The 21,554-nt window shown below is 41.7% G+C and overlaps 1 protein-coding gene across 3 annotated transcripts; it reads right to left on the bottom strand.

Annotated features, from left to right (window-relative positions):
- Positions 1-378: 378 nt before the first annotated feature.
- On the bottom strand, positions 379-21,093 carry AIFM2 (AIF family member 2). Of its 3 annotated transcripts, none has more exons than XM_072131432.1 (9): positions 20,965-21,093; positions 13,983-14,170; positions 13,245-13,360; positions 9,726-9,845; positions 9,241-9,333; positions 8,909-9,017; positions 7,265-7,420; positions 2,556-2,756; positions 379-842 (listed from the first exon to the last, which is right to left on the bottom strand). In XM_072131432.1, exons 2-9 carry the CDS (start codon positions 14,155-14,157, stop codon positions 688-690), a joined length of 1,125 nt encoding a protein of 374 aa, XP_071987533.1. In that variant the 5' UTR covers positions 14,158-14,170; positions 20,965-21,093; the 3' UTR covers positions 379-687. The 3 variants fall into 3 exon arrangements, with proteins under 3 accessions (XP_071987533.1, XP_071987532.1, XP_071987531.1); XM_072131431.1 differs by lacking the exon at positions 20,965-21,093 and adding an exon at positions 20,412-20,625; XM_072131430.1 differs by lacking the exon at positions 20,965-21,093 and adding an exon at positions 16,704-16,830.
- Between the last annotated feature and the right edge of the window lie 461 nt (positions 21,094-21,554).

Consider the following 21,554-nt stretch of genomic DNA (forward strand, 5'->3'; position numbering starts at 1 on the left):
TGATCACTTTATAAGCCTGTCTTAGGCCCGTTCCACGCTTGCGAGTGTGATGCGATGAACTCGCATCACACTCGCAACGCAAGCTGCCGGGAACGCACGGCCCGAATGCTGCACACCGGGACTGAACTGACATGCTGAGTTCACTCCCGCGGTGCAGCGTTCGGGTCGTGCGTTCCCGGCAGCTTGCGTTGCGAGTGTGATGAGAGTTCATCGCATCACACTCGCAAGTGTGGAACGGGCTTTACAAAAACGAATGGCTGTTTTATTGAAGGGTTTTTCTTGGATTTTTCAATAGAGCAAATAAAAAGGAGGTAATGTTTTGACAGCATAGGCTATGGACATTTCCATAATATATGTACGATGTATGCACAGCAGGTATATGGTAGTAAGTACATTTTATTTATAACCATAGGGGGCATTGAGAGGTTTATAAATGAAAACGGTCTTCAATTTCGATCCTTTGAGTGGAGATTTTGCAAGTGAAACCTGGTAAATAAATACATCTCCCATCTTCGTGTGTTTCACCTGTGAAATTAGGAAACTGTACTTTGTATGTAACAGAAGAGGTTAACATGTGATACCATAAAATCATTGTTATTACAAAACAGATGAGACAAATAACTCTAGAACGGCAGCTTCATGTGAGTATGGTTGAGGTAGTGGATTATGTAAACAAAAAAAAAATTGTTATTTAGGCATTTTCTGTCCCATTTCCTTCCAACTATTTGAAACAAACACATCCTTGCTTTTTGCTATAGTTACAAAAAAACGTCCCACGTAGATACCGTTGACTTGTCCGACTCCATCATTACGGCCCATAGACAGAAGCATACTGACAGACCCTAAAGAAAAATAAATGCTTTTCACTGCCATTTTTCCCATACAGTAGATTATTCAGTGCATATACATTCAAACAAGCATTTTTGGTCCTATATGTGTGTTGCACCCCTGCTGTGTAATGGGGTTAAAAAAAGAGGCATCCCACAGCCCATTAAAGGTTAATTGTTTAGAGCCTAAAAGGACCAAGTTAGCTAGCTCAGGGTCATAGCAGCTAACAGGTAAATGAGGGGGGACCAGGGGGACCAGTGGCAAGGCCAGTGGCGTAAGTAGGAGAGGCAGGGCCCCATAGCAGACTTCTTAATGGGGCCCCCCCTACTCCCTCAGAAAATATCCTTATTTGTACACTGCTATATACACTAATAAGATTACACAGATCTGTCACAGTAGCTGCTGACCACATGGGGGAAGTGCATGACAGGATTTAGAGATGAGAGATCCCTAGTCCTGTCGTTCTGCTGTCCTCTCCCTCTCCCCTGCAATTTTATATCTGAGCTGCCAATTCATGCTGCGTACTGGAAGATGTGCACTGTTAAATACATATTATGCTGTACAATGTGTAATATGTATTTAATGGTACACATTTTTCATTCTTTAGTGTGTCAGGACAGATGCCAGAGCCCCCTGAGACTATGGGACCCTTAGCAGCCGCTATGGCTGCTACGCTGTAATTACACCCTGGACAAGACAGTTTAGGATGAGGTACCGCAGGGGGGAGTACTCGTCTGTTTTGTAGTCCACTGCCTTCTCTCATAGGCCCTGCTAACCTAAATATCTGTAACCCTTCAGGCCCTTCTAAAGTCATCTTGATATTAGCCCTTATGGCTTCTATGGGGCTTACACCTGGCTGCTCCTGGGGACAGTACAACTGGCTTGTTGTTACCTTGCCCTTCATGTTAAGGCCACATGCATACAACAGAAATTGCACTAGCTCACAGCCGCCACTGACTTCTATTATATCAAGGCCCGTCATGTCTTAGCACATGGGACCGAGCTAGATGGCAGCCTGGCTTCCATGGAGATGGGGTTGCTCACCACCCGGGCAGAAAAGGGACTTGTAAAATATTTCTCCTAACTCTCTTCTTGTGTGTGAGGTGGTTCCTGGTGTTATTGGGATGCCTCTGGTGGTGAACTCCTGCTGCTGCAGCTGTGTGTCTGATCTTTGCTTTCCTCTCACTCAATTACACTACAAACTAGGGGTGTTTGTTTTTATAAACTTAGGTTTAACACTTTTAGATAATTCCTAGTTAAGAGATCTACATACTACTTCATACTAGTATCAACAAATACCAAAAGTACCAAATCACACTAGGAAACAAATGAACAGAAATAATCTTTACAAAGTGCAATAACCCTTTGTCTCATGTGAGTTGGCCCAAAAGTGACCATTGGTACACTACATATTTTGCAGGACTACCTTTCTCAGCACCGAAATTGCTGACATCTTTTTCTATGTGCATAGGTCTGTCATTTCTCATGTCAAAGAAGTTTGTGCCTTATTGGTGAGGATGTCGATAAACCGTAGGCATTGTATAATCACAACATAAAACTAGATCTGATTTTTCAGGATTTTATGTGACAGCTAGATGCACTTTAGGATCGTAGCAGCACTTCCTACTTACTCGACTTGCAGAATCTTACAACTCGTCCTCCTTAATGCTGCATAGTTTTAATGTGGAGGGGTGTATATGGATACTAAGAATCTGCCATGACGGTACCTGTTTTATAGGTCTTGAGCGGTTTCTCCATAAGACTGTTGATGATGTTGGTCACTGCTATCTTGGCGTGCATACCTGCATGATAAGCCATTTTAGGTTCCTTTACATCAGCACAGTCTCCGACTGCATAAATATTATTATATCCTTCCACTTGAAGATGATCGTTCACCTTCAGAGCCCCGTTGCTGGCCACTTTATCACCTTTGGAGGAGAAAAAAAAGGATTTAAAAGCAATATGACATTAAAAATGTACCAATTTTAAGCATTATTTTCCACCAAGCAACAAAATAGGGGATATGTGAAAATAAATCTTTCACTTTGTAAAAATAACTTCACTGTTTTTAATCAACTTGATAGCGATTGACCATCACAAGAGCCCAGAAATGTAAGTCTAGCTAAAATTTACACCAAAATATGTTTTGTGTTGAAAATGACCACTGGGTGTCTCTCTTTGCCATAACTTGCTTTCCTCTGTTGTCAGGTTTAGAGCTGCAGACAGATTACATCAAGTAGTGGGTGTACCCTTCATAGTAAGAAGTACTGCTCTACTTTTTTTTACAACCCACAGCATTGTCTTGTAAATTAACCTCTCCTTTCCCCTGCTCATAGAAATCTCAGGAATGCTGGCTCTAGCTGTGTCATAGACATGGCAGTCAATATGGGGAATTTGTCTCCTTGTAGAGACAGCCTTCACAGGTCTAAAGTATAATAGACAATGTAATCTGACCTATAAGTTATTGTTCAGGTACACAATTAAATCTAAGGTCTATCATTTTATCAGTAACTGGTACAATACAGTTAAATAAAAAATAAACAAATATGTATTAATAAAAAATACCAAATTAGCCGAATAATAACTAGAATATTATATTATATTTCAGGATTTTTTTCAGGAACAAAATTATGAATAAAGCTTCATTAGACACCTTTGGCATGCTTTGTGCAGCGCTGCGTGATCTGTAGGCGCTATATAAATAAAGAATTATTATTATTATTACCGCTTGAGACTAAAGTAAAGCATCCAGAGAGCTGCTAGAGGTCACAGTGGGCAGACATGTCTGTCTGTAGCTAGGAGTTGCCTGTAGGGGACTTTCTGTACTGTACCGGTGTAAACACACAGGGGTCATCTTGTACATCAGGGGGCACCACCATCTGCCAAGTCCTCTCACCCAGCTCCTTCATGGTTTTAATCCAAGTGTCTACATTTTTAAAGTTTTGCTTGCCTGCCTATTCCTTCTTATGCCAACTCCTTAAATTGGTTGGCCACTATTACAAAACTTTAATAGGTTAAAGGGGTATTCCCACAAAGACTCTTAAATATACTCAGGATAACAAAACAACACATTCTCTAATTCACTGTTACTCACAAAAATACAGCATTTCACAGATATAAATCCAACCTGTTAATCAGTCCTAGTACAACTTTGCGGTTCAGGCCTGTTCATCACTACAGGCGGTCCCCTACTTAAGGACACCCGACTTACAGACAACCCATAGTTACAGACGGACCCCTCTGCCCACTGTGACCTCTGGTGAAGCTCTCTGGATGCTTTAAAATAGTCCCAGATTGCAATAATCAGCTTAAAATTGTCTGCAATGAAGCTTTATTGATAATTCTTGGTCCTATTACAGCAAAAAAATTTGAAACTCCAATTGTCACTGGGGCAAAAAAAAAAAATTGTCGGGAACTACAATGATAAAATATACAGTTTCGACTTACATACAAATTCAACTTAAGAACAAACCTACAGTCCCTATCTTGTATGTAACCCGGGGACTGCCTGTACTATAGAACCAGATATAGAAGCATCTGAAGTGACAATACCCTGGCAGCCTCTAAATTTGACGCCTTTTCTCTGCTCGTTAAAACATTATCACATAAAGGAGGGCATTCTAGAAAGGACATTTTATACCCTACCTGAGGGTTCTAGTAGTTTAATGGGGTAAAATCTGGTGAACACAATCAGTGATTTTTTTATATAGTAGAAAATTTGTAATCTTTATGCAAATGTACAAATTATCAATTTTTTCATACACTGTATAAAGTCTCTTACAAGAATAGACTTCAAAGTAATCCATTTTGAACTTAAAAATTTAATAGTTGGAAACTTAAAACCATGTGTTATTTGTAGAAAAGATGCTTCAAAATGCTAGTGGAGCATCCATGGCTAAAAGACTCGCACACTTTCATGGTGGCCTTAACTGGCATTCTCTGTAAGGAGAACTCTTACTTCCCGACCCTAGTCACTAAGCCTCTCACTCAGCCAAACCAGTTCCCTCAGCTGTACCGAGGAGACCCAATCAGGTTGAAACAGCGCTGTCTACAGTTGGGAGCCTGTTCCTTCTGGAATGGATATACTGGTTTGGTTTTATCCCGCATCATGTCATAAGGCCTCTTGTAGGTCATGCTTGATGTCAAGGGAGCTGCCTCGTGATTTTCCCAGACTCCAGATATAATAGACAGATATAGAAAATCAAGTCCAAGGGTCAACATCTGCAAAGAATTTGTATGTTTTCTACGTGTTTGCGTGGGTTTCCTCCGGGTCCTCCGGTTTCCTCCTACACTCTAAAACATACTGGTAGATTGATTAGATTGTGTGCCCCATGGGGACAAGACTTGCCGTTTTGGCAAGCTCTGTGCAGCACTGTGTAATCTGTGTGCTATATAAATAAAGGAATTGTTTTTAATATAATGCAGTGTTAATGCATTTTGTATTTTGTTATATGAGCACACTGTGTATGCTGTATGTCATCACTTCGGTATGTATAATTTATTGGGTGTGCTGTCCTCACTATAATTAATTCCAGGGAACTATATATAGCAGAATGAATTTACTTATAAAAGTGTGGGGAGAGGCCCAAAAATCTTGTCAGTAAGTGTCCTAAAAACTCCTACTGGCGGCCCTGGTTGGGTGAAGCTATTAACAACACACTCAAAACTACAATTGATATGTAGAATACGGTGTGCTGAGCAAAAAAATTACTCATCCTTCCAACCATCAATGAAAGTTTGGGTGCTAGGACTGTTAGCCACTAGAGATGAGCGAGCACTAAAATGCTCGAGTGCTCGTTATTCGAGACGAACTTTTCCAGATGCTCGAGTGCTCGTCTCGAATAACGAGCCCCATTGAAGTCAATGGGAGACTCGAGCATTTTTCAAAGGGACCATGGTTCGGGAATAAAATGTGTTAATTAATTGAAAAAGAATGTCTTCTGATAAGTTAGCATATGTATGCAAACATCTGCAATCTATTCTTCACTGTTCCGCGCGTATATTATCTCCCGACAAGTTAACAGATGTGAAGAACAGTGAAGAATAGAATAAAAACAGTGACCACATGATCATTTAAGTGAAAAACACAGTGAAGAATAGATTGCAGATGTTCTGCACATCTGCTTACTTGTCGGGAGATACGCTGTCCCGGGATCCGCTGCTCTTCTTCCACTGAAGTCTCCCCGATGTCTCCGTGCCCCGATGTCTCCGTGCCCCTATGTCTCCGTGCCCATATGTCTCCGTGCCCATATGTCTCCGTGCCCATATGTCTCCGTGCCCATATGTCTCCGTGCCCCGATGTCTCCGTGCCCCTATGTCTCCGTGCCCCGATGTCTCCGTGCCCCGATGTCTCCGTGCCCCGATGTCTCCGTGCCCATATGTCTCCGTGCCCCGATGTCTCCGTGCCCATATGTCTCCGTGCCCATATGTCTCCGTGCCCATATGTCTCCGTGCCCCGATGTCTCCGTGCCCCGATGTCTCCGTGCCCCGATGTCTCCGTGCCCCGATGTCTCCGTGCCCCGATGTCTCCGTGCCCCGATGTCTCCGTGCCCATATGTCTCCGTGCCCATATGTCTCCGTGCCCATATGTCTCCGTGCCCCGATGTCTCCGTGCCCCGATGTCTCCGTGCCGCTCCCCGATGTCTCCGTGCCGCTGCCCGATGTCTCTGTGCTGCTCCCCGGTGTCTCTGTGCTGCTCCCTTGTGTCTCCGTCCTGCTCACCGTGTTCTGCAATGTCTTCTTCACACATATATATTGTTCTTCACATGCTATTTTGTTCGCACCGTTCCGCGCGTATCTTCCGACAAGTAAGCAGATGTGCCGAACATCTGTAATCTATTCTTCACTGTGTTTTTCACTTAAATGATCCTGTGTTCACTGTTTTTATTCTATTCTTCATTGTTCTTCACTGTGTTTTTTTAATTAAATGCTCGATCTCGAGCAGGGGAAATACTCGTCCGAGCAACGAGCCGTCTCGAGTACCTTAATGCTCGAACGAGCATCAAGCTCGGACGAGCATGTTCGCTCATCTCTATTAGCCACATCAGGTTCTCTACTGCAGACAGTAGCGTGTTCACATGATAGGATTGGATTGAATTTAGATACACAATCCAAACAGAATGTTGTGGGTCTTAACCTGATCACATATTCATCTGAAAGACATGGGATCGGTAAAAAGCACCAAATTGTTTCCATTGTTTACATGCAAAACATGTGGTGCTCGTTACCGACTGCATGCGTTTTAGTTGAAAGTATATGTGATTGGGCCAACCTCTCCCCGTTTTGATGGTATCGCATCTAGAACATGTCAGCGCAGCCTCAGGGTGGTTCCCTTCCTCACTACAAACTAGAGCCCTTGTTTAGTTTGAGAAGCCTTTATGAGAAACAGTACGTCTACAGGTGGTCCATACCTGTAGACTCTTCCCGGTTTACTTACCAAATGCTTCAATGTAACAAGATGAATTGATCTTTATTCCAGTGCAGCAGAGAATCAGGTCAGCTGTGATTACCTCAGGATCCTTATCCAAGTGCAATTCCATATTCTCTTTCACCACATTTAAAGTCATTTCATTCAGGTTTGATACTCGTTGTCCTGTTGAATAATGGTTGGCACAGTTACTTTGGTTATTATGGCCATCTTCACACAGCCCCATACACAGTACTGATGGATTTTGTGCTTCAAATTGCCAACAGTTTGTCAAAAATGTTACGATTTGAAAAAACAATCAATTTATTTTATGGTGTCAAAGGGACCACATTGTTATTTACAGGGAACCGGTCACCAGACACCCTTTTTGAGCCTCCTCGATGTCCCACAGATAATAAATAGCATACCCCTAAAATGTTTTCATAAAACTCTTGGCATTAGTGGTTAAAGCAATAAGTTATATCAAAGTTTACCTGGCTCCCTGCCAGCTTGTGTCCTGTGTCCCTGGGGAGTGTTCAGCATAGAGCAGAGCTCCCATTCTCCTTTGCAAAAAAAACTCATCTAAGCTATTTATTGTATGTGGGGAGATGGAGGAGGCTCAAAAAGGGTGTCTAGTGACAAGTTCCCTTTAAATCACAGAAAATCTTCAGAGGAAGAGTTAGGTAAGGTGCTAGTGGTGGGATTCTCAAATACTTCGAGATCCCAAGTATCAATACATACGTCAGTGAACCTCGTAACAAAAAATATCGCCCTAATGTCCTAACTCAAGCCATTTTTGCCTTTTTGCAGCACATAAAAAAATAAAAAGTGATCAATATGTTGTACAATACCAAAAATGGTAGCAATGAAAAGGCCATCTCGTCCTGGAGAAAATGAACCCTTACACAGCTCTTTACAGTGTAGTATGAAAAAGTTGTTTGCATCAAAATATGGCAAAATAAAGACATTTTATTTGTACAAGAGGTACTAGAACATAATAAAACCTATAAACATTTTGTACAAATGCAATTTTTTTTTGTCAATTTCACCGCATTTGTTATTTTTTTCCTGCTTCCCAATACATGGCATGGAATATTAGGAAATGCAATTTGTTGTGCAAAAAAACATGTTCTTCCTCAATGTACCAGCCCCTAGATGACTTTATCATAAAAAGACACTCCAGTCACAGCTGATTCAGTGAATTATACCGTGTGCAGGACCTGAAGGGAGGAGCATGACTCTAGGTTCTAACAAGGTTCTAGGAACACAATGAAAATGATTCATGCTCCTTGTCACTCCCAGAGATGAGCGAAGCAGATGGTTGCGCATGTCCGTGCTCCATTGATGTCTATTACGGAGCACCACGCTCAGCAAATTCCATCAGCTCCTTAGAGATTAATGGAGCAGCACGGACATGCGGACCATCTGCTCCGCTCATCTCTGAGAGAGAGGATGGCTCAGTCAGAGGAACCTCGGACTCCACGTTCTTGTGATCTGTGGACCCCCACCAATCTGCAAGTTAGGCCCTATCCTGTGAATAGGGCCTAATTTGTTTAATGAAGGAGTCAAAACTGCAATCAAAACAAAATGTAAGACATGGGAACTTTTAGATTTATAAACTGTTTAGCTTTATAAACTATAGAACTTTTGTAGATGATCAAATTCTTTAATTACCCAAAACTAGCTTAACTCCTTTTTTTAACAGTATTTCCTTTATAGTCCTCCGTACACAGGGCTGAAGCTCCACATCTGCTAATGGCACTTTGGAATGTATCAATGTCACCTGTGAAGGAAAAGTGGAGAAGATCCGATGTATAACAAGTTACAAATAAGATCTCATACAGCAGCCAATTCCATTAAACAGAACTCCTCCCACTATAATCGGATAGTTACATTGATGGAAAATTAAACAAAGAGAAATAGCCACATCCATAAGGCCAAAACTGGCAGCATTTTGAACGGGTTAAACAATATTGAAAGGAATAAAGACACTAATACTGATGCACCTCTTTTTCAGGATATTCCGTTTTCACCTCTGCAGCCATCTCAACTCCAGCTGATCCTCCACCAACAACCACCACATGTTTGGCTTTTTGGACCTTAGGAGAAATAAAATTGCATTACGTTATTATTAGTTATATTCAGATAAACTGTGATCACTGCAACTTCTTCCACCATCTCGATTTATCTCTTTCTTCAGTATTATTTTGTAGAAATTGTACAATTTATTTTTGCATGGGTAATGGACCCGAGTACAGGCACAAGACCATCTCAGGTATCACTAGTTCCCATGACATAGGACAAGCCCTATTACGCTGTATTGTATTATCATAAAGCATCGTACATAGGTCAGAGTCCTGCCAATATCTTATCACTTGAGGTTCAGCCGCCTGCTGCTACTACTGAAAAAAAGGTGGCTCTTTCACCAAATCAGCTTTATTTTCTGAAAAGAATGTGCCCCAGAGCATGACCACTTCCCTCGTGAACTCACCTCCTTGACCAGATCTTCATATATCTGAATGGCCGTTTCCCTGGTGGCTGCTTGGTTGTATTTTCCAGGGAATGGACCATCACTCCCAGTTGCAATGATGAGATGTGAAAAATGTATTTCCTGAGAAAAAGAAATGGTCATTAGTGTCTGGGCTCAGGAAATGATTTCTTACACATAAGGAATGGTGATCCCATGTTTACTGTAGTGATTTCCTAGGCACCAGGCCAATGACAGGGAACCATGGCAGATGCAGTCAAAGGCAAGGAGGCGTAACAAGTGCCTTTAAGGGAGAGAATTAGTCTTCTTATGGAAATTACCTTTGAAGGTGTAATGAATCTGAAAAGCCCACGCATTATTCACTAAGGATTCTGGGTAGGTAATATGAAACTAGGTTTTCAATGGTAGCAAAAAGGAAAACTATGCCTCAGGGCAGAATGTAGCATTGGACAGAAAGGCTACCTCAAAGGTAATCTACCATCAGGAATCTACTTTTTGAAGTACCTCCCGTGGTAGATTCCCCCTCCCTGGACTATACCTAAACCATTTTTAGCAAATTATTTTATTTAGCCTTGCCTAAAATAAAGTTTATTTTATCAATATACAAATTAACTGCAAGGGTTACTGGGAGAGTGGAGTAGCCCATGTGAGCTCTGGTGACTAAGGCTACAACCCACCCCCAGTAGCCTTTGCAGATTGGCCCACCTGCTTGTCATCTTCTGTGCTTCGAACGGCTCACCGGCAGCAGGAGAGCTCTCCTGCTGCCGTCAACGGGCCTGAAGCACAGAAGAGGAAAAGCAAATACTTGGATTTACAGAGGCTACTGGGGGTGGGGTGTAGCCTTTGTCACCAGAGCTCACATGGCCTTCTCCACTCCCCCAGTAACCCCTGCTGTTAATTTGCATATTGATGAAATAAGCTTTATTATAGAAAAAGGCTAAATAATGATTTAGGGATAGTCCAGGGAGGGGTGATCTAACACGGGAACTACTTCAGAAAGTAGATTCCAGGTGGTAGATTTCCTTTAAGGTAGCATTGCAGGTACAGTTTTTCTCATTCTCAACAAAAATGTCTTCCTGACCACTGCTGTGGCCTCTCACCATTACAAACCAGTTCCCTACACTGTACTGATGAGCAGTAAGGCTAATGTCTAAAGTTGAGTATCATTTACCATTAGAAGTGACTTTGATTTGGCTGCTATCCCATGTCACGCAAGGTGTCCTGAAAGATGGGCATTGATGTGTAGGGAGGTGTAGAGTGGGCCATCAGGCTAAATTGTACAAGTGGGCACTAGGCACCCGAATCGGGCTGTGTTTCCATTTTATCAGTAGAGGTTTTATTTTCTTCTGAATTACTCAGCAGTAGTAAAGATTACTACACTATGAAAGTTGTGCATGAATCATCTTTAACCTCTTAACGCTCAGCGTCCGATATATCGGACGCTGAGCGCAGTGACTTAGCGCTCAGCGTCCGATATATCGGACGCTGAGCTGATGCCGGTTCAGCTCAAGATCTGAGCCGAACCGGCATCGGGAAAGACGGGGTGCCGGCTGTGACTGATAGCCGGCACCCCAGTGTAACACCCGCGATCGGAGTTGTCTCCGATCGCGGGTGCTTAACCCGTTAAATGCCGTGGTCAGCGCGACCGCGGCATCTAACATGTATCTGGGGGATCTTTCCCCCACGATCGGCCCCCCCCGAACCGTTTTCGGGGTGCGCCGATCGTTGCTATAGTAACTCTGGGGTCCGATCTGGACCCCAGAGTTACCTGCAAGAATTGCCAGTAAGATGGCGTCTGTGACGTCATCTTACTGGCACAGTGCCACATGAGTATTGCAGAATATTATCATGAAGAAGCAATCAGATGATTGCTTCTTCATGTCCCATGGTATAAAAGTGAAAAAGTAAAAAAAAAAGTTATTCAATAAAAAAATAAAGTCATAAATCACTAAAAATGCCCCAAACCCCCAAAACATATAAAGAGACATATAACTCAAAAAAAAGTCTAAATCATAACACAAACCCCACATATATAGTATCACCGCGTCCGTAACAACCCGTAGAATAAAAGTAAATCATTATTGAACCCGCACGATAAACGCCGTAAAAAAAAACTGTTATAAACCCTCCAAAAATTATGATTTTTACCTTTTCAATCCCACAAAAAATGCTATAAAATGTGATCAAAAAACCATATGTACTGCGACATGATACTGGTGCAATGTACAACATGTCCCGCAAAAAACAAGCCATCAACCAGCTCCGTAGCCAAAAAAGTAACAAAGTTCTGCCACTTGGAAGACGGCAATACATAAATGATAGATTTTTCCCCACATTAGGGTTTTGTTTGACAAATTTAGTAAAACGTAATAAAATATATTCATGTTTGGTATCCCCGTAATCGTATCAACCCATAGAATAAAGATAACATGATTATTAGTCTATACGGTGAACACCAAAAAAAAAAGAAGTAAAAAATCCAGTACAGAATTGATGCTTTTCTACTCCTGTCCTCAAAAAACGTTCCTAAATTTTCAACAATAGGTGATACAAACCCCAAAATGGTAACATTGGAAAAAGCATCTCATCCCGCAAAAAAAATGGCATCACATGGCCCCAATAACGAAAAAGCGAAAATTTTATAGCCTTCAAAAGGGGCCAATGAGGAAACTAAAATCCTGGCAGCTGCAGCGCCCTCCTTCCCTTCTGCACCTCGCTGTGCCCCCATAACACAAGTCACAGCCACATGTGGGGGGTCTATGTACTCAGGAGAAATTGCAGAACAAATTGTATGGTGGGTTTTCTCTTTTTATCTTTTGGAAATGTGTAAATTTTAGGGCTAAATGAACGTATAAGGGAACAATATGACCATTCTAAATTTCACCTCCATTTTGATTCAATTACTATGAAGATCTCAAGGGGTTAACAATCTTCGTAAAAGCTGTTTCTGATAGCTTGAGGGGTGCAGATTTGAAAATGGGTTGGTTATATAGGGGGTTTTGATGCTAAATATGTAAAATTTCATTCCAAACTGTATTTATCCCCAAAATAGTCAATTCTGAAAATCCGGAAAAGCGATATTCTATTTGCAAGCCGCGTGACATCAAAATAAATTATCCAGACATTTCAGAAATTATGAAAATGTAAAGTAGACAAATGGGAAATGTTATTCAGCAACTTATTTAGGTGGTAAATCGATCTGCCTGAAAACGCAATGATTTTGAATTTCGAAAATGGCAAATTTTTCCAAAAATTTATCATATTTTCTTTTTTTTTGTAAATAAATGCAAAACTTATCTGCCAAAATTTACCACTAAAATGAAGTACAACATGTGGGGAAAAAACAATCTCAGAATCGCTTTGATAAGTAACAGTGTTCAAAAGTTATAACCGTATAAAGAGACGCAAGTCAGAATCCAAAAAATCGGGCTGAGCCTTAAGCTACAAAATGGCTGCGTCCTTAAGGGGTTAAGTAATCCTATGATGCGTCTTGTGTTTGGCTTCTGGCAGGACCCCATTTACCTCACTGTGCTCAAGCACAACAGTCTGCTTCTGCAGGTTTATGCCCATTACTCTTCCCTGAATAAAGCTGTCTTGGTATGAATCTTTGTAGGATATGAACGTTTTTCTTGCAAAACCTGTATCAGGAGCACAAAAGATACAAATTCTCACACATAATAGTAACAACAAGATAGCTTGTGTATAACTTAAGGCACGTGATTACAAATATAAGAAGATTACACAGTCACTACGTGTATCTATGAGTAATTGTCCCTGGTTTATCATGATGGATTTTGATGGAAGATTTATTTAAGAGGGAAACATGCCTAGTGCACCCCTCATGCACACACCTGCTACTGAGCGTGCAGGAGGCGTGCAGGGGACATATTTACCAGTAAATGAGCTTGGATCTTTGGTTTGGGGGAAGAGATGTGCCTGACAGGTTCCTTAGGGCATCCGTGTCGCGTGCCACTAGCCTTAAAGTGTAAAAACTGCATTAAAAAAATTTGATGCATTTTTTCTTTTATACATTTTTTACAGGTAAAATGTAATTAGTTAACACGTCAACTTTAATATCAAGTAATAATAGCATTTTTTGAAAAGGTTTTTTGATGCAAATTATTCTCATCCAAGATGGGGGATGAGTTACTTTATTATGGGAGTGGATAGACTCCACCAATCGGGTAGCTATTATGCATTTCATAGGTATAATGGGAAATAAATCAGCTCATTTTGATACATTTATTTGTTATTTCTTACCACTTTCTACAGATGCGCGGAGAGCAGCAACATTGTGATGGAAGGAGTCCTTGATATCCACCAAAATAAAAGGAATTCCATTAGACTTCAGCTTATTAGCGGCTGCTATACCAGCAAATCCTCCTCCTACAATGACAACTTGGACTGATTTATCTACAGACAGTTTAGAGCCCATCTCAGTCCCCGATCTAAAAAACAAATAAATACACGAGAATTCAAAAAAACATGTCAAACTGAAACATTGAATTTTCTCTTCACTTACGATATACTCCCCACATTCTCAAGTAAAACAAAGAAGCTAGTAGGAGCTTCTCCCAATATCAGATGTATTTAACCCCGTAACACCAAGGCCCTTTTTTATTTTTGCATTTACATTTTTCACTCCCCTCCTTCAAAAAACCTGTGTGAGGGCTTGTTTTTTGTCATTTTCTTGTGCACTTGGCTTTTTACGACTTTCACTGTGCGCCCCACATGTCTCCTTTATTCTTTGGGTCAGTATGATCACGGGGATACAACATTTATATAGGTTATATATGTTTTTCATACATTTACTTAAATTTAAATGTCCTGTACAAAAAAAAAAATTATTAATTTTGCCATCTTCTGGCGCTAATAACTTCTTTGTACTACAGTGTACAGAGCTGTGTATGGTGTCCTTTTTTGCAAGATGAGATAATGTTTTAAATACTATCATTTTGAGTACTGGACAGCCTTTTAAGAAAATCTTTTATATGTTGCAAACTTTTGGCACTATTTTCTCTTACGGGGTTAAATGACAGAAATGTTGTTTTGATAGATCAGACATTTTGGGACACGGCGATACCCAACATGTTTAGGATTTTTACTGTTTATTTTTATAGCAGTTCTAGACAAAGGAGGGTGCTTAGAATTTTTATGGGTTTTTTAATTAATTTTTTTTACTCTTGTTTATTATTATTTTTACTATTTTTCAGTAATAAATGATCAGAAGCTATACAGCCTTATATAAGCTTACAAAGATTGTCGCTCCTCCATGACTCCAAGGGAAGCGGTGATCAAAGCAAAGATGGTGCCGCCAAAGCACCGATGGCGGGTGTTTGCTGCACAGTCACTGTGTATGGAGAGGGCTCAGCCTGTGAACCATCTGTAAACACCTGAAGCCGACGTGTGATGTACATATATACGTCACACGTCGATAAAGGTTTAAACACGTGCAGCTTGATCTCACAGTACAATCCATACGGGTGCCAGACATACGTATCGAGCACAGCAGATCATCCATTGTGTATGGATCTGTACACTTTCTGAATTTCCTCTGTATTATGGGACTTGTACACTACAATTCTTTGGGGCACATGTATCATAGATTTTTCAGCTGCCACCTTTTCAAGTTTCCTGAAGTTGGCCTACTTAATCATTGCAATGTATATTAAAAGGGGTATTCTCGTCTGGGCATTTACATTTCAGTTTGATAAATCTTCCATATATAAACATTTCTTCAATTAGATGTTATTAAAAAAATGTTCCTGTGTGAAGATAATTTCTCATAAATTTAGTCATTTTATCCCTTAGAAATGAAATGGCTTCCCCGGATACGGCCACCCGGGGCCTGATACGGCCTGAGAGATTGCACAGATAAACAAAAAGTTTTTGTATATGAAATGTCCGGGAGTTACTGCAGGTCCTACACCCGTACTGTAGTAATGATTGCTGAATCCTGGTGGTCCGGCAGGACTCTATAGCCCATGTCTGGCCACCGCTGCCAGAGTGTGACGTGGTCGTATCCGAGGAAGCCATCTCGTTTCTAAGGGACAACATGGCTATGTTTATAGGAAATTATCTTCACACACAAACATTTTTTTTAATAACATCCAATTGAAGAAATGTTTATATATGGAAGATTAGTGAAACTGAATGTGAATGCCCAGATGAGACTACCCCTTTAAGTTTTTCCCCTTTGCGATACATGTGATAAGTTGCCTGTTTAGTCTCACTTTTGCGACTTTTTAGTTCCAAATAGTAGCTCCCAAAAGTAAGTCTGGGTCTAGCATGCTCTGTTTTGGGACTTATTAGGTGCAAGAATGAGACAATTTCCAAGCCAAAAGTCTCACAAGTTGAACAAACATCTGGGTAGAAAGATAAATGCGGCCACTGCATTACATCCTGGAGGCAGCTCACATTGATACACTAATTGATTCTGCACCTAAAAAGTCTCAAACTGCAAAAAGTCTCACAAAAAAATTGCACAAAAAAAAAAAGAAAGAAATAAAGCGATAGCAGCGATAAATGCCCCCCATTATGTACCTAGCAGACCTTTATTAGTGAACCTACTGCTATGACCACAAACCTCAGGCTCGTAATGTGACAATTTGGTAATCACTGATTTGTGTATAGTGGAAACTACTAGCTCCTCACACACCTTTCCACACAGTCCTGATAGGGGTTATGTGTGACATCTAATATATTTGTGGCAAAAATTAAAGGATAATAATGTTGTGTGTGATTTTTTTATAAATTTGCCAACTTGAATGAATGTGTCCTGCCAGTGTTGATTCAGCCCTTCCCCCTTTTTCCTGGTAACACATATTCTATGAATCCACAAAGCTGAATGCTGTGGGGGATGTTCCCGTACGCTCACAGTGTAACAGCATTATGTAACATTATTACCTTTCTCTATCGTAAATGAGGTGTAAATGTAATACCGTATCAACCCAGTACAGAATGTGACTGCAGTTCACTCACCGATCACAGGACGACTTCAGCTGATCCTACAACAAACATCCAGACAATCTCAGGACTGTTCTTCCCTGTACAGCTCCATATAGAACTCTGGCAAACCCAATCCCCCTGCACTCAACATGACTCAGCAAGCTACAGCCGCTGTACAAGTGCTGCCATCTATGGGCCTCTTCATACATTGCAAGTGAATACAAATCCAGATCTTACACATTCTAAACGTAGGAGTATATATATGATATATAAAGGTGTGTGTGTGCATGCGTGCATGTGTCCGCTAAAGGAATCTGTACTATCGTGTTAACAATCACCAAATTTTGCACAGTTGTTGCCTGTGACTCAGGGAAATGTCTTAAACCAGGTTTTGAGCCCAAATTTTCACCCCACGCTTTCCAAAATCAACTTATTACCCACCATATACAGGAGCCATTGTCTACTGCTGCTGTGGCAGTTGGAAGCTGAGCCATGATTGGCTGCTGTTCTGCCACAGGTCATTAATATGAGCACTAAGCTGTGATTGGTTACTATAGGCAAAGAGTAAAAGACGCTTATATGTGAGGTAAGATGGATAAGGATATAGAGATAGGGAGAGATTTATCAGAAATGTAGGAGGTAAAACTGTTCCAGTAGCCCATTGCAACCAATCAGTGATCAGCTGTAATGTTATAAACAGCTGTGCAAAAATGAAACTTCAGCTCTCAGGCAGTCACTGATAGAAACTACAGGCGACAGGCAGACAGTCACTGAAAGAGACAGTCTGAGACAGTCTATAGATACATATAAAATATTTTTTGTTAACCCATTCTATTTTCTTGTAGCCAAGAGCAGTTATTTACTATCTTGGGTAATAGAAAACACTGAGAAATTGATACAGAAAGTATAAAGGAAAATGTAATAACTTGTCATTACATAAACAATAGTAATGATTTGCTGTAATGTGCTAAAAGTGGACAACCCCTTTAACCTTTGAGGCCGGCTGCACACGCATATTCCTATGTTGGTCCAATTCCACTGACCTAACACATCATACAGAATATAGTGTTAGCACTGTAAGGCCCCTTCCACACTTGCGTTGCAGATCACGTCAGAGTTTGATCAGGGTGCGATCAGGGTTTGGTCAGTGAAAAACTGACATTTTGCATCAGAGTGCAATCAGTTTTCAGTCAGAGTTTGTTCAGTGTCTCAGTTTTTCACGCGCGTTTTCAATGCAATTTCAATGCGTTTTTCACGCGCAGAAAATGCGCGTGAAATGGACTAAGGACTGAGCTCTATCTTTTCTATGGCAATTGATGCGTGAAAAACGCATTGCACTTGCATTGCACTTGCGTGTGTCTCAGAGTACAATGCGTTATTGATGCGTCTCCATAGACTTGTATGGGGCGTTTTTCACGCGCGTGACTTGCAAAAGTAGAGCATGCTGAGATTTAAACGCGCGTTAAAAAAAACGCGCGTGTGTGTGTGAAAAAAAATGCAAGTCTGAAAAGAATCATTGGTTACAATGGGTCAGAGTGCAATGCAAGTTCTGCGCATCAAAAGCACGCGCAGAAAACGCACATGAAAAACGCAAGTGTGAAAGGGGCCTAACACTTCTTACAGTACTGGTGCTGCAGCTAGAACAGTAAACAGGAAGATGTTGCAGCATATTTCTGTGTGATGTAAGCAGTCTCGTCTGTACCATGTCTTCAGTCCATGGGATGGGATAAACATACAGGATTGTTTCTACGAGCTGAACACGTTCCTGTGCCGCTGGCCTGACACGGTTTCATCCTTTAACCCCACATCTAGGCCTCTACCACAAGAACATCTCTTGCATCTGATCCTTCTTCAATGCCTCCATTGCAATAACCCCATTGCCATGTTCCTCACCCAGTGGGGGTCACTTATATTGGATTTATGCCAGTTTTTAGGACGTCATTATTTTTGTAGCTGCACAATATGCACCTTATTTATTTTGTGTGGGCGCCACAAATTAGCTTATTTTTAGACACACATCAACTTTTAAAAATATGCTAAATAGCGCCGGGTGCTCCTGTGGACGTCATGCAGGCTGCCCTGTTCTCCTGCAGTTACTAATTATGCATGCCTACTGCCAGTTACATAACCACCCACTGACCGAGAGTCAGTAAGGCGCTTTCACACGATGCGTTGCATCACTTTTTCAATGAGTTTTTGACGCATTCCAAAGGCCTCAGCCTTGATCACATGGTGAGGTTATGTTGCTTTTTAGCAGATGCAGTGGAAACGCAATCTAACCTTAGCATGTAATCAAGGCTGAAGTCTTTGAAATGCGTCAAAAATGCATTTAAAAACTTGATGCGACGCATCATGTGAAAGCACCCTGAGGCCGATGACACACGTGGCGTCTTTGGAAAACGCATGCGTTTTTGACCAGTTTGAATTAAGATAATTGGTCAACGCATTTTTTAACGTACACGTTTTTTGACAGACTGCTTAAAAACAGGCCAAAAACGTGTTCAAAACGCCACATGTGCCATCACCCTGTGGGCGCGTTCACATGTTCCGCTAGCGTCGCGTTCATATCGCACCCGATCGTATGTGTTTTTCTGGAAACGCATATGCGATCGCCCCAAGTACTGCCCCCTGTGTGCTAGTTATCAACGCGACACTAGTGGAACGTGTGAACGCACCCTCAGAGTGCGGTAACACGTCACGTTTAATGCATGCGTTTAAAAACGCATTGCAACAGCTGAAGAGAGATTTGCCTAATTAAACAGCTGTTAACACTTGCGCTTACAAAACGCAACAATTACTGCATGTGTTAACATCACGTTAACATTTGTGACCACACCCTAAAAACGGGTTAAAAAAAGCCACGTGTACCACGACCCTCATGTGAAAGAATTCTGATCATAAAAGCTTCTCTCGTTCTACCCACTTGCCTTTTGTTGGTCTGAGGCCCCTTTCACACTTGCGTTTTTCACCCGCGTTTTCTGCGCGTGCTTTTGACGCGCAGAACTTGCATTGCACTCTGACCCATTGTAATCAATGGGTCTTTTCAGACTTGCATTTTTTTAAACGCGCGTTTAAATCTCAGCATGCTCTACTTTTGCAAGTCACGCGCTTGAAAAACCCACCCTACAAGTCTATGGAGACGCATCAAAAACGCATTGCACTCTGAGACACATACATGTGCAATGCGTTTTTCACGCAGCAATTGCCATAGAAAAGATAGAGCTCAGTCCTAAACGCATAGAAATTGCATTGAAAACGCGCAAGAAAAACTGAGACACTGCACAAACTCTGACTGGAAACTGATTGCACTCTGATGCAAAATGTGCGTTTTTCACTGACCAGACCCTGATCGCACCCTGATCAAACTCTGACGTGATCTGCAACGCAAGTGTGGAAGGGGCCTAAATGTGCACCAAAATAGGCGTCAGGGAAACTTGAGGTGCAGGAAAAGCATTGGAAACAAAATTTGCTTTTAAACTGAGAGACAAAAAAAATAAAGTTGGGTCAGAAAAATTTGTCCCACCAGGCGTAAAAGCATAAATACATTCTGTCTGTCCAAAAGGGAAGAAGCAAACATATAACAGCAAGTGTCTTACAGTCAGTGTGATGCACAATACAGATCACAGTCCACAATCTACTTATCTATAAGCTTGGTGGAAATACTATCGGTGTTTCACATTGGTGGTTTTTTTTCACATCAATAATTTTTCAGTAAAACCGTTCTGGCTTATGGACACTTACAGATTGGTTTACTCTTCCTGGCTTGTGATTTATCTCTGATGTCTTACTGAAGATTTCATTTCAATGGGCTTTTTCACACTTCAGTTTTCCCCCACAGTCTTTCTCCAACATAGGATCAGTAGCTGAGTACCTCCCATCAGTTGTTTTGCATCAGTTATTGTGAGCTAAGGTGTGGAGACTACACAGAGTTGAGGAAGATTGGATACATTTGTAGCTGTTCTGAGGTTTGAGCTAGTTTTTAGGCTATGTGCTCACAACCTTTTAGGCCGCGGTCACACGATCCGCTAGGCGTCCGTTCATAACGCGACGCTAGCGCACAGGGGGCGGTCCTCGGCCCGACCGCACATGCGTTAACAGGGAAACGCATGCGATTGATAAGCCGATCGCATGCGTTTCCCTGTTAACGCATGTGCGTTCGGGCCGAGGACCGCCCCCTGTGCGCTAGCGTCGCGTTTTGAACGGACGCCTAGCGGATCGTGTGACCGCGGCCTTACAGGGCAGTGATGTACATTGCCCCAATAGAGGCCTGTTGTGCTGGTTGAAAGGGTCTCACCAAAACTTGATGGATCTGCGCAGTCTAGCCAAAAATCATAGAGCTGGTTCTATTTGTGCCCATATTGCTATGCGATTTCTCAGCTTCTATGAAGATGCTCAGTGCCTGCCCCTTCCATTTCCATTCAGCTGAATCAGGCTGCAAACATTACCCTGCCTGCGTCCCAATTTTGCACAGTCGTGTACATTTAGCCTCAGGGTGCATTCACACGTGGCGTCACGGCGCATGTGATTTTAAAGTGTTTTTCTTTGTTGCTGGAAGTGTTATCACCTGTGTTAACAACTGTGTTAACTGGTCAGTTCAGCAAAGTAAAAAGCCTGGAAAACGCAGAGTAGCATAAAAACGCATGCGTCAGGGCACATTCACACGATGCGTTGCTTCGCGTTGTTTAGGCAGATGCATTGGAAACGCAATGTAACCTCAGCATGTAATCAAGGCTGAAGCCAGTGGAATGCGTCAAAAACACAAAGCACAACGCGACGCAACACATCGTGTGAATGCGCCCTCAGGATGTCACATGTAAATGTACCCTTTGGCCGGCGGCACTATTGGTATTTTGAACCTGTTTTTGGGACGTTTTTAAGCAGACC

Source organism: Engystomops pustulosus, chromosome 11 (genome assembly GCF_040894005.1).
Source record: "Engystomops pustulosus chromosome 11, aEngPut4.maternal, whole genome shotgun sequence".
Classification (NCBI taxonomy): domain Eukaryota; kingdom Metazoa; phylum Chordata; class Amphibia; order Anura; family Leptodactylidae; genus Engystomops; species Engystomops pustulosus.